The sequence below is a fragment of the Ceratotherium simum genome, chromosome 1 (genome assembly GCF_057802395.1).
Source record: "Ceratotherium simum simum isolate JZ-2026a chromosome 1, ASM5780239v1, whole genome shotgun sequence".
In the NCBI taxonomy this organism is placed as follows: Eukaryota; Metazoa; Chordata; class Mammalia; order Perissodactyla; family Rhinocerotidae; genus Ceratotherium; species Ceratotherium simum.
The window spans coordinates 35,436,409-35,454,776 of record NC_141900.1 but is presented as its reverse complement, the minus strand read 5'-3'; the positions used below and the strand labels follow the sequence as shown (position 1 = coordinate 35,454,776).

Sequence of the window (18,368 nt, the reverse complement as noted above, 5' to 3'; positions counted from 1 at the left end):
TGCAATATATTTTTTAATACAACAGTCAATGGAGTAAAATTATAAGCAATTTATAAGGTATCTTATACATAACATTGACTTTAAAACTGTGCCAAAACTAATACCAGTATTGTCCTAAAAAGTAATATTTAATCTTGATGTAGTGTACTGTGTGGCTTCTGAAATGTGCATTTCATCGCTGAGTCATCTTAAATATTAAAGTATTTTTCTATGCATTTTTTTATGTTGTTTTTATTGTCTTCATTTTAAAAAAGGAATAACAAAGAGAAAGGCAGTAAGAAACTTCATTGTAGTAAAAGTGCACTTTGGTAGAATTGTTGTCTTTAGGTGTTAGCTCAGTTGTTTTTTATACACATTTCCTATTTAGATCTCTCATCTTATTCCAAAAAGGATATGAAGCTTTAAAAGAAATATACCAAATAAAGGATAATATGAAGTAGATGAGGAAATTGGGATGATGGGAAATGAAGACAGGAAACTAATAATATGCAGTTATAGTTTAGATTAATACTTTTAAATGTGTGTCATAGAAGACTATACCTTTGATAAAGGGTAGCTGTAAATTTGGTCTGAGTTTTACTTTTCAAGGTGAAGAGGGACTCATGGGCAATTTCAAGATTCACAATGCTGATAAGAAAAACCAAACATGTTTGGGAGAAGCCCAGCCTTTCCTAGGACTAAACCAATAGAAATCTGTCCCATAGGTTTTCATAATGGTTACCATGGTGTACAGCACTGTGTTTTCAAGTGTCCCGACAATGACAGATTTCCTTCAAGGCAAGCTGATGCCAGTACACCCAAACTCAACTAAATATAAACAGTTTTAAAAGCAGCAAAAGTAATACTAAACAAGTATGCAACTGTCTGATGGTTTGACTTGATCTGAGAATAAACTTTGAATTAGAGGAGGCCCTGACATTCTTTGAGTTTATGGAACACTGAAATTCTGATGAAGCTATAGACCTTTTACTAGGGGCTTTATATACACACACTCATTATTTTGTGTATAATTTCAGGGGGTCCCTGAACCCCAGGTTAAGAATCTCCAATATTAAGGAATGAATGGACTGCAGAGCTCTCAGGTGTTCTTTTATACATATTATTTCATATAACCGAGTTTTGTATAATAACCAGTTGCAGATAGCATGAGATTATAAGTCTAATAAATTTCTAGGTTGAAAATATTTTATCTTGCTAATTAAGGATGGATCTCTAAGTTCAGAAAATCAACTGGCTGGAGGGTAGGGCTTATGTTCTCTTATAAAAATGACCAGATACTCAAGAAGATGCCTAATTCATTTCCTGCAGGTAGAGGCACAGGGTCGTGATTTTCCTTAGAAAACAGCTTTTTTACAACTGTGGGCAAATGATTGAAGCTCAAAAGTTCAATGCCATAAAGCAAGACCAAGTAATTTTAGCCTAAAAAATGGTTCAACCAGTTGTCATCAGAGTTGTCATAAAAATGTTATTGCAGGAATGATGAACTTTTTAGTGTTAATGAATAAAACTAATTTTTAGCCTTCCAAAATTGGTTAATTGCAAATGATTTCCTAGTTCTCCTAATTGAATTTACATGCTACCGTGGATTATTAAAAATATTAAAGACATTTGCCAAAGTGGCATTCTGGTTTTAGAGCAGTTCATCTTAAGCCTTTTTGGTGGTACTTAGATATCATGTCCTGTTAAAATTTCCCCAGTTTTTGGCACAAATCATGTCATCTGTATATACGAAAATTTATTCTTTTTTTTCCATCATTTATTCATTCAACAAAAATTCGTTGAGCTTGGAGGTACATTGCTGAACAATCCAGACACAATCCTTGACTCACAGAGCTGTCATTGCTGTGGGATGAAGATGCAGTAGGAAATATAACTAATTCAAAAGCAGTTTTATGATATCAAAATATGTTTAAAAAAAAATGATGGCCAAAACCGTGGGGAGACAGTATGTATTTCTCTTTTGCCCTATTCAAAATCATTTGACTAGATCATGCAAGAGATCATTAAAAAAAAACAACCTACCAATTCTTGCAGTGGTATTATGGTAAAGACTCAAATCAGTTTCACAGCTTTGGGTTTATGCTGAGATCATATAGCTTAACTCATAACCAGTTATTTTCCTGAGAGCTTAAGGCTGAGGAGGGAAAAAGGCGGAAAAAGCATCTAATATTCCTCCCAAAATATTTCTTCATAAGGTGATACAAGGGACAATAATTAGAGTATCTATGCCTCAAATTTCTCTGCTCTTCCTATAGAATTTTTTTTTTTTTTAGTCTAAATAAACCTTAAAGTAGTTTTAGGTTTGCAGAAAAGTTGCAAGGATAGTGCAGAGAGTTCTTGTATACTCTTCACCCATTTTTTCCTATTGTTAACATGTAAGATGTTAACAATAACATGTATGGTACATTTGTCATAACTAATGCACCAGTAGTGACACATTGTTAACTAAATTTCATATTTTATTTGGATTTCACTAGTTTTCCCCTAATGTCCTTTTTCTGTTCCAGGGTCCCATCCAGGACACATTACACTGAGTTATTGTATCTCCTTAGGCTCTAAGAGGTTTTTGATGACCTTGACAACTTTGAGTACTGGTCAGTTATATCACAGAGTGTGCCTTGATTTGGGTTTGCCTGATGTTTTTCTCATGGTTAGACTAGGATAATAGGTTTTTTGGATGAAGACCACAGAAGTGAATTATAATTCTCAACGCTTCCTATCAAGTGTAATGCTATCAACATGACATCACTGATGATGTTTAACCTTGACTAAGGTAGTGTTTGCCAGGTTTCTCCACTGTTTCTCCCTCTCTTTCTATACTGTTTTTTTTGGAAGCAAGTCACTGAGCATAACCCACACTTAAGGGAATGCAGAGTTATGTTCCATCTCCTTGAGGAAGGAATGTCTACATAAATTATCTGGAATTCTTTGTATGGGAAATTTGTCTCCCCTTCCTCCCTCCCTTCCTTTTCTTTTATCATTTATATCAATATGGACTTACGGACATTTATTTACACTTTGGGTTATAATCCAATACTACATTATTTATTTTGTTGCACAAATTGTTCCAGCGTTGGCCATTGGGAGCTCTATAGGATGCTCTAGACTCATCTTGTATATTTCTGCCCTATCTGTAGAACCAGCCATTTCTCCAAGGAGCCCTGGTTGCTTTTATTGGAGAATGTTATTAGAAACCAAGATCTGGGCACTGGGGGTGTCTATAGACTTTTGACCTGAGAGTACCAAGCCAGTTTCTCTTTCTCAGAAAGCATCCTTGACTGTAAACTAAATACAAGCAATTATGAAACACGCTTGCTCATGACACTAATGTAAGCTTAGGCTGTGTTGGCAGAAAGTATGTAAAAATGAGAAGAAGGGTATAAAACTACACCAGGAAATCTTTTTTCAGTTTGGCTGGTCACAGTATACAGGAATATTAACAAATAACAAGCACTTCAGAAGGCGCTGGCCAGATTCATAAAGTCTGCAATAGTTAAATAAAAATGATTAAGGAAACTGGATATTTGACCTGAAAAGACTTAGAGTGAACATCATAGCTTTCTCCTGTGATGTGAAATGTACCTTGTGCTTCAGAAGGCAGACCGAGGACCAGATAAATGAAAGTTATTCACCTAATTATTCACTGTTTTTCATCCAATATAAGCCCTGGGTAACAAGAGTTTAACCATGGAATGAGCTCCTTCATGTGGTAAAAATCTCATTATTGAAGAGTGTTGAAGCCACTTGCACCTGTGCTCACTCAACTCTACCATTTTTATTCTTTTGACTTCCTTTTCATTTAGTTTATTAGCAAAAGTTTCAGTTTGAGAGCTTGGAATTTTGTCTCAACTGACTCATGGAAGGAAATATAGTGTCCACCTTTCAGTCAGGCTATATAGGCTAGGCAGTACATCCCCTTGGGCCCTCAGGGGTGGTGTGGGAGCACAGGATGTAAGGAGAGACAGAGAGATTTATTAGAGTTAGTGACATTGTTAGACAGGTAGACTCATTCACTTGCTCAGTGCGGGGTGGCTGGAATTGTAATGCAAACTTGGGTGCAGTCTGTCTACCAAGCACAAGTGTCTGGATTAAGCAACATGACTACCTTCCATCCACCTACATTTCTTTGGCTATTAAATGGCTGCTAGGTAATAAGCTGCCCTATTTTACCTTTCCTCGGGTAAGATTTACATGGCAGGGGCGAGGTCCACAGACATCACATATTATTTTGATTGTGGTCAGTCCTAATCAGTCTGGAGATATCAGGTTGTACTACATACAAAAAATGATATTCCACCAAGTAACATCAATTCTATTTCTACACATTGGTTATATTAATATAATCATGTTTATGCCTCAGCTTTTTGGAGAGTCTATCACTGTTATGAAGTAAATACATTTGAACTACGTTACCATGTCCGTGTTGAACATTACCTCTATAGTATTTTGTTGGCTGAATCTTCCCTTTGAGCTCAGGACTTTGCTGCATTTGCAGAGCTCAAGGGAAAGGCTGCCAGGAGCTGAGGCCACCATCATACTTATTCAATAATTTATTTACTAAGGTGTTGGTTACAATAATGAGATATGGTTTCTACCTTGTCCTTAGGGAGCTAGAGTCTGAGGAAGGATCTTATAGTCTACAAAACGGGGCAAAGATTCATTGTTCTTAGCCACAGACACTTCATCTTCATTCCACGTGTATCTGAGAAATACCTGAGGTGTATCTGGTACTTTTTGTATAGGCATCTCATTGTTGCATGTTCCTACCCACATCCATTCTTGTGTCTCAGTAACTCCCCTTTACATGGAATCTTTGTGCTTAGGGCTGTGAAGAAGAGGAACAAATTATGTCTTCTAATATCACGTTGGGGGTGGTAGTAATAGAGAAAGGGATGCAGGAGAGAACAAAGCTCACTGATAAACTGATGCATATTATCTACTGTGGGCCACAAGGAGAATGGGCAACTGGGCCAGGGTGAGAGGCCGCTGGCCAGAAGTGAAAAGGCAATTCATTCTAATTAGAACAATAACAACAGCTGCAATTACTTCCCTCATTGCAGATGCTACATCCTCACAGATGGGATAACGGAAAATTCCTGGAGGAATGTGAGTTGGGGGAGGAGGAGGAAGAAGAGGAAGGAGAAGAAGGTGGGCCCAGTGGAGTGATGGAACCCTCTCTTGTTTGATAATGAAAGTGGATTCTATGCATCTCTTCCCAATGCTGCATTCAGCAGCATCATGTTGGTAGCTTGAAACTGGTCATAGTGGGAGTATTTACACCACGCAAATTGGCAAACACTACAAATGAGGGCTTTTTCCCCTTGAAGAGCCAGTTGTTGTACATTTACCAGTACACTGCTGAGTGCACCCTATAGGCCTAGGATCTAGACTCAAATTCCAGTATATTTTCCTGTCTAAGAAAACAGATTTTTGTCTCCACCAGCCCTGGACATGAACTCAACTTTGCGGCTTCCTGGGTGGAGGAAGGGGTTGATGGGGATGGAGACAGGCTATGGAAACCTCATAACGGCACACAGGGACACAGACACTTTGCTCTACATCCAGCATTAAGGCATCTACCTCTTATTCTTTGGCAAGATACCTCCACCACCAAAGGAGGGAAAACACTTTCCCCACTCTCTTTTCCCTTTCTCATTAAAGAAGGGAAGTAGCATAAGAGTTTGCTTTGCATATTTAGATATTAAGAGTAAAACCATGGGTATTTTTTTAATTTTTATTGTTAAGCTCATGACTAACATTTGTTTTTTATTACAGAGATAACTTACTTTGCTTTGACCAACATATTTCTTGCCAATGTTTTCGCTGCCCAGTATTTATATATACTTATGATAACAACATCCTGATTCCCCACTTCATTCATATGCTTTGGAGGGGGTTGGCCTGCTTCTGGCTCCAGGAGGAGGCAGTACTCAGATCTGGCCAAAGTCATGGTGAATGGCTCAGGAGTGGCATGTGGCCAATCAGGAGTCCCAAGATGCAGAGGCAGTTGCGGAGACTGTTGAGAGATAGGTGTGCACTCTTCTCTACTGAATATCAACCTGGGAGAACATAATCCAGAAGCTGCTGGGAAAGGAGAAGATCCTATCACAGAGTTTCAGTCCCTACATCCAACAATGCCTGTAGTCTTAATTATTCCTAGATTTGATAGCTACCAAGCCTGTAAAAGTTTTTTCTTTTTTTTTGGTTTAAACCAGTTGGAGTAGTTCACAAGCAACCAAAAGAGTCTTAACTGATACAATATGTTTTACAATTTCACTGAAGAGAATTAGTAATCTTTCCAAAGAAATTGATGACAATTCTTCTGATGCTATATGTTGACATTTTCAATAAAAATAAATTATATGTGCTTACTTTTATTTTTTATAGTACTTTACTAAAATATTTATTCTAAAATATTTGCTTTACATTTGTATATAAAGATATATTTAACTAAAAAATTATAAGCAGAATTTATTTCAGATAGTCTCGAGTATTTTATGTAGGAATACTCTTTGGCTCATTCACAGTCTTTACTGCTTTCACCCTCTGTAAGGCTCCTCCTCGAATAGGCAATTTTTTAAGAGCAATATCTGTATCAGCCAGGGGTCCCCCCACTAATCGGGCAGGAGTGCTTTCCACTGTTACTACTCGACCAGAGGGCACCTGAAAAAGAAAAAGGTAAACATCCAAGAGTCCACTTACAAAATTTTTCAGTAAGAGAAAAACCCATCCATCCTTCAGCTTACTTTGGAAAGACACAAAACGTACATATAAGTAATTAGGAGGCAGCATGGCATAATGGATAGATAAGGGCTTTGGAATCAGGAAAAGTGGGTTTGAATTCATCTTCTACTGCTTATCAGTTTTGCAACCAGGGGCAAATTATGTCCAGAAGAGGACACCAGGAACACTGGAATGTGGCACGGTTCTATTTGCCAGGCGAAGGAGGCACTGCACATTTTCTGTCAAAGAGATGTAGAGATATATGCTGACTAGTGTTTGTAGCAGCTTCTTGGGAATCTTGGAGGGCGGGGTCTGGTCCAAACCAGCACTGGGCAAGGGTGAAGGTACCGTGGCAATAAATATGTCTTAACTATGTGAAATTTCAGTAGTGAAAAGAAAAAATATGAGACAAAACTCCATGGAAATAACATTCTTTGGGGACTAAATTCAACGCCTACTGAGAAGAGTTATGAAGAAAAAAATCTTACCGTTGTGTTAAGGCCTTTAATATCTGTCCGGTGAAATATTGCATTTGGTGGTCGCTCAGGGTATCTAGAGGATTCTACAGCTTTTTCCTGAAGTCTTTTTGCTTTCTGAAGATTTTTAAATTAAAAAGAGAATAATATTAACTGCTATTAAAGCATTAACTATGGTACTTAAAATGCAGTATACAAAGTACATTTAATTGTTTCTGGCTTATACTTTGTTTATTAGGTAGCCTGCAACCTGCATTTACATACTCATTTAGGGTAAGAAGATAGTTATTAGCAAGTTATATCTTTTGTACATTGCAGAAGACACCAGTCATTGGAAAATGTTACTGAGATTTCCAGAGGTACGGGTCATATATGACTGAGGAATAAAGCAGATCCTAAGGAGATCAGGTTCAATTTTTAGCACATAATTTAGTAAACTACTAAATCTACATCAGGTCATGCATGTTTTCAAAATATTTTGCATAAATTAAATACTAATTCAGTACACTTAAATGTTTCAAACATTCAGAATAATATAAATTATATAACTTGTTGCAGTTATATCAAGCTCAATAGTTGAGGCACAGTGGGGACTGGCCCCGTGGTGTAGCAGTTAAGTGTGCGCGCTCCGCTGTTGGTGGCCCGGGTTTGGACCCCGGGCGCGCACCGATGCACCGCTTGTCAAGCCATGCTGTGGTGGCATCCCACATAAAGTGGAGGAAGATGGGCACAGATGTTAGCCCAGGGCCAGTCTTCCTCAGAAAGAGGAGGAGTGGCATGGGTGCTACCTCAGGGCTGATCTTCCTCACACACACACAAACAAAAAATAGTTGCGGCACTAGAACAGGTGAAATTTGAGGTAACAAATGATTTTCATTAACTATTCCTTAAAAGTACACGTATTTATGAGGATATGTTGTAGGTAAAGTTGGGAAGAACTTTTAGTGAGAAAGGGGAGACACAGTATCTTGAATAAGCTTGTTCTTAACTTTGGTTTTGCTATATTAATATGGTTCCACTATTTTTATGGACTAACATAAAATTTAACAATTTCATATTTAGAGGAAGAATTGTAACATTATGTAAAAGTGTATTCAAAGTATTAATAGAAAAGTTGGAAAAAAGTAATGAGATTTTGGAAATCCATGGTGTTTCTTACATATTTCAAGCGAACAATTAGCATTATAAACTTGTTAGATATAGCTTACAGATACAGCAGCTTATCACATTTTTCCAAAGGGGTGTTTATCCCAAATTCCCATTTAAGCTTTAATATAATGTTTCTTTTGGTGGCGATGGAGGGGAAACAACCTTGAGGAAAGGGTAATACAGACAGTTGTTTTTTCTGTCCTTCACTCTGCTTCTTACAGAAAAGATCAATGAATAAGAAGGCTCAGAATGGAAAGTAGGAGCATATTTCTCCTGTTTATTCCTGGCTAACTGTTATCTTCTTTATGCAAGCCAGGAACACCACCCTTGCTTCTCACTGCTAAACCAAATGAAACTCAGAGTGGCATCTTCCGTAACTAAGAAAATGCATAGTTTCAGTTATCATCCTAAATTGCATATGAGGATCTAAGAGTGTTGGCATTCTACATAAAGATCAACAGAAAAAAAAACTGAATGAATATTTATTCCTGAAAAAGTCTGTGTCCGAGTTGGCTATTTGTTGTGGGTATGACAGTATTTTAAAAGTCCTACCTTTAAAGTTTTAGCATTTGATGTTCTAGCCAAGAAATTTTCCCATGATTTATTAGCCAATTCTCTTTGCTTGTGTGTGGCTTGTATCTGAAATGAGAAAGATAATTAAGAGTTTTAGTTTCTATGAAAGGATACCAAAGGGCTTGAAAGCTCTCATTTTGAAGGAAGAACTGGTTTTGCAAAGGTAAGTTTTAAAGCCAACTAGCAAAACGATTAGAGTATTCATAGAGTTCAACAATTTAAAAAACAAAAATCTTAAAATGGGAAAAAAAAAAAATCCTTCCCTCATTATGTGGCTAAGGTTTGAACTGCTTTCCATGAAATGCAATACAAAACTGTTGTTATAAAAATGTAAAATACGGGGCCCACCCAGTGGCGCAAGGGGTTAAGTGCCCGAGCTCCGCTGCGGTGGCCAGGGGTTCGCAGGTTCGGATCCCAGGCGTGCACAGACTCACCGCTTGTCAAGCCATGCTGTGGCAGCGCCCCATATAAAGTAGAGGAAGATGGGCACAATGTTAGCTCAGGGCAAATCTTCCTCAGCAAAAAGAGGAGGATTGGCATTGGATGTTAGCTCAGGGCTGATCTTCCTCACAAAATAAATAAATAAATAAATAAAGTAAAAATATAAAAATAACAATAATCATTCTCAGCAAGACTGATTGTTTTACATGATTATCACTTGTGAAGACAGATTATAATCCAGAACAAGCTATATAAATGACCCAACAGCAAATTCACAGGAGAAAAGAAAGAGATTCCTGCTGCCATTGATAATAGTTTAGGCAAGATTATATTGGTAAACCTACTTCTGATTTATGGCTGCAGCAAGACAGGCAATTTTGTGAGTGCTGAGTTTGTGGTGTTGATGCAGTCTAGGGAGGTAACTACTAGCAAACTGCAGGGACTACAGTTTGCCCCAGGCTATCCACTAATTATATCATCAGAGGACCCATGCCCTGGATTGGCGTAGAATATACTATTAAGTTTAAATTATGAACCTAAGAGTATTTAATTAAACTGCTAAAAAATAAGTGGGCTCAGAGACATCATAACAACTCAACAGTAACCAACAAATCAACAACAGCTTGTGCACCCAGCAGACACTCTGCCATTTAACAGAGCTCCTGAGGCAGCAGAACTTCCAATAGGGCTACCCCACTTAACAGCAAATAAGTGGGTTAAAAGGCAGCATCCATGCAATAAAAACTCTTAACAAACTTTCAAGCAAGGAGGTGTCTAAGATGGAGCAGAATTCATAGGCAGACGCAGAGTCCCACTAGGCTGAAGACATAAATGTTTAATAGTCCATGTGAAAAGAACAGGCAATAGAAAACACTTTGGAAATCACCTTAAAGAATTTTAAATATTTAACCGTAGCCATAAAGGATCACCAAGCAGAAGTGGGAAATCTACATTTACAAATCTACATGTAACTGTGGACAAGTTAATTTAAATATTAACCTATTTGCTCAAAAACTTCTGATGTGTTCAATTTCCAACCTGTGTAAAGCTTTAGGAAAATGGCTTATATTTTCTCGACAGGCTTTTTCTGATTAGCTCAAGTTACAGACCAGTTTATCTCTGGATTTATAGAATGCTCATAGTAAGTGTTTTGGCACTGAGATGAGGATGAAGCTTATCAATATGCCTATGGTTGGCGAATCAGGAAGAGCCTGGCACAAGGGGAGGGGATGAGGGCCAACTTTCTCGATGAAGTTATACATATAGTCACAGAGATACACTGTTTGTCAGAATTTGCTAATTGTATACATTTAAGTAGACCACAATTTTTGGAACTCTGTATGACATTTCAAAAATGGAAGTATCTCAGCTGTCTACCTTTTAAACTGTAAGCCTGCAGAAATCAAATTATAATGCCACAAAACAGCATTGAATATAGTAATTGAATCTCGAGCTCTTAACTCCATGGTTTCTTTAAAAACTGTACAAAGACACTGAAAGTAACTATAGAGAAAACAAACTCTAAGTGATGAAACATTCACAAGTAAGGGAAATATATCCTATTGATAACTTCAACTAGTTTATACATTGAAATTATTATCTTGTGCCTCAACGGTGTCTGTGGCTTACTTTTGCATAAAATTTTTGTTCATTTTGCACATCTTGGCGTGCTTGGCTTTCAATCATCTCACTTTGTAGAGAAGCAACCATCTTTCCAATGTTTTCTGATGCCGCTGTAATAGTTTCCAAAACTTTTTTATCTGTAGAGACTGGTCTTAACTTTTCTAATTTTATTTCTTCATATATTTCATTCCATATTTCTCCAATCTGTTATAAAAAAGTTTAAGTTCAAAAAAGTTAACTTAACCAAAAATAAATGATATAATTTTAGATAATCCTTTATTTGGTGATCATTCCAAAGTTAACACTTACTTAACCAGCTTTTCCTAACTTACTCCTTGGGAACAAGTTAAGTGCGTTGGGAATGATTTAGGGCACCAGTTACAATATGAGTATTCAGAAGTAATTTACCAAATGTTTTTCTATGATAACGTATTCATGGATGCGGCTCCACTACCTAAGTCTAATTCATTGCCATCACCACTGCCCTCTGGTTTAAGTCACTCTGTTTTCACAGCTGCAGAAACTGCTGCTTTAGTCTCATCCTCCTAAACTACTGATGCTTTCTATCTTAAAGCCCTGTACTGAAGGCTGGGTCAAGCTGAATTTGGAGGACAATGAACACGTTGATTCCTGGAACCCTAGAACCCAGGCACCGTGAGAAGTAAGGTCCTGTCCCTCACCTTCTAGCTAAGGCAATGATTGAATCTCAAGCTCTTAACTCCATGGTTCCATCATACTGATAGCTCCATCTCACATTCTGGGTTGTCTGGAAATTAACGTGCTTGAGTATGTCTAAATTTAGACAAAAGTTTATAAATCCAGAATAGGGATAAAATTCAGTCTTGTTTTCATTTGAAAATAGATGTTTATTCATTTACAACATTCAAATACATAGTACTAATATTAGCAGAAGAGAATGTTTACTTGCAAAGACTTTCCTGAAACTTCAAAAGCATTTATTTACCAACAAAAATATAACCAGCAAGGCAAGCAACATAATATCCTTTAATTGATACTTGATCATCATATAAAGTAATGATAAAATAATACTTTAATAAGTATTAATAATTTATTTTAATAAGTAATAATTCATTTAATTCTAGCACCTAATGCTCCCTAAAGAGAAGAAATTATATTTTAAAAATTCTGTTAGACTTCTAAACAGCTCTACGACAGTAACATCCATTTTCTTTTATAAACTAATAGTTGGATGAAATCTTACCCCATGGAAAATACCCAGTCAATTAATTATATGTTTATGGATCAGTATCAGATGCAAAATGGAAGATAAAAACTACACATATGGGGGCCAGCCTGGTGGCGTAGTAGTTAAGTTCGTGCATTCTGCTTTGATGGCCTGGGGCTTGTGGGTTCAGATCCCAGGCACAGACCTACACACTGCTCATCAAGCTAAACTGTAGTGGTGTCCCACATACAAAATAACAAAGATTGGCACAGATGTTGGCTCAGGGACAATCTTCCTCAAGCAAAAAGAGGAAGATTGGAAACAGATGTTAGCTCAGGGCCAATCTTCCTCACCAAAAAAAAACCCCTCAAAAACCTACACAGTAAGTGGATGACTGCTCACAACGGCAAATAGACCTTGTATTTCGCAATTGATTTTTTGCCATACTAGATTTTATAAAAAGGTTAAGAAGGTATACTCACTTTAAAATCAAGATATCTATGTATGATACAAAGGGTGACAAAATCTTCAGCAGATAGGCCAGGTAAATTTTCAAAATCTAAACAAAGTTTATAAAGAGAGAATTACTTTAACAGAGCAAGTGATTCCAAAAGGCATACATCTATCATAAAAACAAATGCAAACAGTTACTTTTGATTTCATCTTGATTTATGAAAAAGTTACTTCTGTGAGCTTCTGGCTTCCTCCTATAGCAAACCTCTGCCAGGTCATCCTTGTCTAGTCACCAGGAGAGGAACACTTTCGTACTATGGTCAGACCATGATATTGTACTTTCAGAATTGGAAGAGGAGGACTTTTTCCTTAATAAAAAGCAAGTATTTAAAAAAACTCAGGTTATTCAGAATTGTAGTGTGTAAACCTAATCCTCCAAAATACACTGCCTTTAATCCTGGCTGCACACTGGAATTGTACACTGGAGCTTTAAAAAATACTGATGCCTGGACCCCACACCCAAAGATTCTGATTTAATTGATCAGGGCTGTAGCCTGGGCATTTGGAATAATAATGGAACATGCATTTATCTGTATAAAGGGACTTTTGTTCATCATGTTTGAAAAGTGGACTCCAGAGCAAAATCAACTTGCACACTCAGAAAAATAGAGAGGCTCTTGCGAATCTGATGAGTAGCTTCTTACCTAGTTTGCCCAACACAGCATAAATTTTTGCTCTGATATTCTCGGCAACATCCATAACTGCAATGGTTGGGCAGTTAGCAGGCAGTGGCATGACTTTTTGCTCTTCTTGAAAACTAGTAAATAGAGGTTTCTTTGTATCTAATCATTGGAGATCATGAAAACACAAGAAGGGACAGATAAAAAGCACAGTAAATCAATACTTCATTTTGAGATTTTAGACATCATAAAATATATAAAAATATTGTAACAGAGTAAAATACTGCCTTGTACCTAGTTACTCTTTTGTAAGCATAAGTAATCAGTAATTTCTTCCCCATTCTGAGGCAAAACTTAAAGCTTTCATTTTTATTATTTATGTAAAATGTGAGAATTTTTTAAAAGTGAAATTTTTATATAAATAACTTTTGTAATTTTGAGATCCAGAAATTGAACAATGTCAGTTTAACAATGATGTAATCTTTGCTTTTGGTTTCTGCATATTATGCTATAAATATAAAAGCTATTTTATGATGTTACAGATCAAAACTCAAATAATAAAAACAGACTGAAGATAGAAATTGTCAGAAGTTAAAGAAGTATTTTCATTCAAAAATAAACAATACTAACAGTTTAGATGAAACCATAAGAAGAATCTTAGGGGGTTTAGAAAATGTAATGTAGCATTGTAGAATAGATAAATGAACTATAAATTCTATACTGTAAACGTCCTTAATTTAGAATCTAGTAATTAAAATGTACGAATATTTGATTTTTTATTTAGAAGTTTCTTCTTTCATATAAAAAGTAAATTGTACAAATATGAATCAACAGAACTGTACAAAATACTATTAAAATTGTTTTCAAGCATTCTGTTTAAATCTCAAATTTTATTGGTAAATGAAATATTACTGAATCTATTTGTAAAAGCAGGTAACCCAAAGAAGTACTTCTTTAGGAAGTACTGTTGGTTTGTTTCAAGTTAAAGAATATAATCAAATACCATTTCCTGAAAATAGCCTATAAAAATATAAACCTGCTACTAATTTACTTAGCTTTCTTCCAATCATTCAGAATTTACGATAGCAAGTTCTGAAAACTCCATGAAAAGAACTTCAAACAAAGGGGTGAAAGTGCTCATACCTTCCTAATATCTTTTGAAGATCTCTTTTTAAAAATATGCATCTAATTGCTTCTACTAAATACACTTACCAATGATCTTCCCATGTTTATCACGTTTTACTCCTAGTTCTTTTTCTTCCTTTCTCCACAATTTAATTAAAAGACTAGCAGCTGTCTGGTCTTTCTTCCCTCGCCAAGCATTAACATGAGCCGTAGTTTTGGGATTATCACAAAATTCAACCATTATTCCAAGTATTAGATTATAGAATTTTTTTTGGTTCAACTTATGCAAGAAAACAGAAAAAGAAAAAAGTTGCAATAAATATTAAGACTTATTGCCTAAAAAAAAGGAGAAACATTTGTACTAATCAGCAGGTTTCTTCTAAATGACAGTCTTATAAAATTCAGACTCTAAGTATGACTTGTGACAATCTCCTGTTAAAAGATACCCATTGTAATGAGTACATTTTCAAACATTAGGAATTGAAAAGGATAAAAAGAAAAAGATTCAATAAAATTCTGATGTAGTCATAAATATATATCATGACCAAAAACGTAGTTGATTTGGTTGAGTAGGAAAAAGGGAGATTGTAAAAATCAATGACGATGTTCATTTTGAGTGGAGCAAGGTCAATAGTGCTATACATGGTCACTGCAATGATAGGATCTTTCCAATTTACATGCTTTATTAAGGTTTACAAAGACTTAAACTACCCATAACCTCATTGTTATTAAGAGAATAACTGATATTAACTGCAAGTGGCAGTCATATTTGAAAATAAATCAAAATGAGGCGTAATTTTGTATTTCAAAAATCAGCATCCGGGCCGGCCCCATGGCTTAGCGGTTAAGTGCGCGCGCTCCGCTGCTGGTGGCCCAGGTTTGGATCCCGGGTGCGCACCGACACACCGCTTGTCTGGCCATGCTGAGGCCGCATCCCACATGCAGCAACTAGAAGGATGTGCAACTATGACATACAACTATCTACTGGGGCTTTGGGGGAAAAATAAATAAATAAAATTAAAAAAAAAATCAGCATCCACAAGAGTATTTAAGCATTTAAGAAAAATTATCTTACCAAGCATATTTCCTTTGTTTTGCTACAACTAATTTTCAGCAAACCAAAATTTAGGTATAGAAAAGCCCATCCAGAGCAATGGCCTCCACATACTAACGGTTTCTGTGTGAAATATTTTTTGTTGATTATCACTTAGAGTATACTGCTAACAGAAGATAGCAAAGGAAACAGGTAATCTGTTGTTTGAATTGCAAACATTAACAGTTTCCTCTTTTATTAAATGAAGGATAATCTTACCTGCTTTAGAGAGTTATTATGATGAGTTCTATGAGACTGCCTGTCAGATAGTAAGCTCTCAATAATATTTAACCATTATTAGGAATTATTATCATTGTGCACTGAATAAATATTTTAGCAGATTGTATTAAGCAGAACTCTCAGTCAAATGAGTTTTTTATTCCTATAGTTCACTTTCAAGAGACAGAGGAAAACGTCAAGCGTCAAAGTTGATATAAAAACTTCATTAAAGAATACTTGTAATTTGTAATTAACTTGATTGGTTCAATCCACATTAAGCACAATCTAATAATTATATTCATAATAATAGAAAACAGCAAAAACGTCAGAAACTATTCTAACTAATGCATGTAAGTGTATGTGTGTACATATTCATATATATATACATGTGCAGATGTGTGCGCACACACAATCACTCATATGATCCTCTCAACAGTGCATAAGGTAGATACTGTTGTTATCTCTTTTTTACAGATGAAGAAATTGATAACAGAGATGTTAAATAACTTGTCCAAGTTACACAGCTAACAAGAACTGGAGGCCTCAGTCAGACTGATTCCAGCCTATGCTCATAACCACTACGCTATATGGCTTCTCCTACCAGTCTTCATGCCTTTCCATCAAAGAAACCCTAATGGAGAAGGAGAGTGAACACAAGTGAGAAATGTCTTTGAAGTCTTCTATATAATCTTAAATATTAATATAAAATTTAATTATTTAATATATACATGTTTAATATAACTCCTTACTTCCAAATCTCTAAGGAAAACCAAGATTCCAGGAAGATGGGCCAAATTGATTTTGTGACTTTGAGAATCCCTCACACATCATGCCTCTGGACATACTTGGACTCTACTCAGAGAAACAGTGAGCTGTACATCATTTAGGACTACATTAATAGAGCTACACTTACATACTTCTGTATCATGTTCAATTTTCTGAACTTTCCAAGGGTTTCTGGTTACGACTCATTCCTGTTTATCAAGGTGGGTTATTTTTATTTTTTTATTTTTTTTTTTAAATTTTTATTTATTTATTTTTCCCCCAAAGCCCCAGTACATAGTTGTCTGTCATAGCTGCACATCCTTCTAGTTGCTGTATGTGGGATGCGGCCTCAGCATGGCTGGAGGAGTGGTGCCTCGGTGCGCACCCGGGATCCGAACCCGGGCCGCCGGCAGCGGAGCGCACGCACTTAACCGCTAAGCCACGGGGCCGGCCCCCTGGGTTATTTTTATTATCATTATCATTATTTACTTATTTTTTTGTTGGTAGTGTTTTATATCTAATGAGTTTGCTCTCATCTCTATTATCAACTAATTTTCTTTCAAAGAGATGAAAAGACACAAATAACTTTAGTACCCTTGATAAAACTAGGTTTGTTATTCTGTTAATAAAATCAAGAATGGTGGCAATCACAAGCAGTGACATAGCTAGAACTTTGTGTGAGAATATCTCCCAAAGTTTTATTGAAACAAAATTACATTTTTCCTTGCACATCATCTTGACTATGGCCCCACTTAGGATTGAGGCTAGTAGGGGGTTACTTGACTATGGCCCCACTTAGGATTGAGGCTAGTAGGGGGTTACTTTGAGGATAAACGAGAGTCTTTGCCATTCTTCACAGCTGCTAGATGGCAACTGTCTTTCCTGGAAGGCTTAGTATGCTCACTCTTGCTCATTCTGTAAAACTGTCGATGACACACTAGATTCCTCACTTTACCTCAAACTATACACAGTTCTTAAATTGCTGATCTTCACTCCTGTCTAATGTGGCCCTTATCTTTTAATACTAAGAGAAGCAGCTAGAAGTTATTCATAAGTGATTGTGGGTTTTGATATAGTCTAGCACTTCACAAACTGTTCCTTTAAAAGTTGGTGGAAAAGATCCCATAAAACAAATTCTCTGCTGTCACGTGTTTGGGACCACTGACCTACGTAAACCGATTTCTTCACTGGAGGAATTTTCAGAGTCTTTAATATGCCAATGCATATTATGAATCTCTAGGAGGGATTTTGTGTAAAACAAATATTTGAACGTGATTTGGGGGCACATTTAATCACAGAATAGTGTTCTGTGGTACTCAGTCTGGAAAGGGTTAATAAAGACATATTTATTTTTTGTTTTACAATTGTTAAAATCATACTTACTGCTAATAAATCCAAAAGGAGAAAAATGCCTTCCTTTTCAAGAAAGTAATCCTCTGAGGGATAACATCCCAAAATGCAGCACCTTAAATATAAAGGAAGTTATTCATTTAACAAGGATTTATTGTTAAATTCAATTTGTGAGTTTATTTCTATCAAAAAAATTTTTCAAAGAATATTTTTTCTTCATTCCTCTAAATCAAATAGTTAAATTTTTTTACTTAAAACATTGAACTTTGAAGAGACTTTGCCAGTGTAGTTTAATTTCAACTATTTTTAAACCAACATCAATTAATTCTTCTTCATTACTGCCTATTTCTTTTCTATAGATGCAATATCTTCCTTTGCTTTCATGATATTATTTGTAGAGAAGATCTTTCCTCTGGTTGCTCTAATAACTGTTTTTTCAAGGTTTATCCATTTATTGTCTCTCTTTGACAGTGCTGGCGTGCCTCAAACATTTGATGTTTAATTACATCTTA

The 18,368-nt window shown here is 36.1% G+C and overlaps 1 protein-coding gene across 5 annotated transcripts in view; it reads right to left on the bottom strand.

The window, feature by feature from the left end:
• Positions 1 to 5,706: 5,706 nt before the first annotated feature.
• Positions 5,707 to 18,368, bottom strand: part of CFAP69 (cilia and flagella associated protein 69) — a 51,550-nt gene continuing 38,888 nt past the window's right edge. For 3 of the 5 annotated variants that reach the window (XM_004431326.3, XM_087417120.1, XM_087417179.1), the window contains 8 exons: positions 17,890 to 17,971; positions 14,517 to 14,709; positions 13,329 to 13,466; positions 12,654 to 12,730; positions 10,992 to 11,189; positions 8,901 to 8,987; positions 7,212 to 7,316; positions 5,707 to 6,663 (listed from right to left, as the gene is read on the bottom strand). In XM_004431326.3, the coding sequence (XP_004431383.1) occupies positions 6,496 to 6,663; positions 7,212 to 7,316; positions 8,901 to 8,987; positions 10,992 to 11,189; positions 12,654 to 12,730; positions 13,329 to 13,466; positions 14,517 to 14,709; positions 17,890 to 17,971 (1,048 nt within the window). In that variant the 3' untranslated portion in view covers positions 5,707 to 6,495. The remainder of the gene's footprint in view (positions 6,664 to 7,211; positions 7,317 to 8,900; positions 8,988 to 10,991; positions 11,190 to 12,653; positions 12,731 to 13,328; positions 13,467 to 14,516; positions 14,710 to 17,889; positions 17,972 to 18,368) is intronic. The other 2 variants (XM_087417306.1, XM_087417258.1) reach the window with 1 other exon arrangement.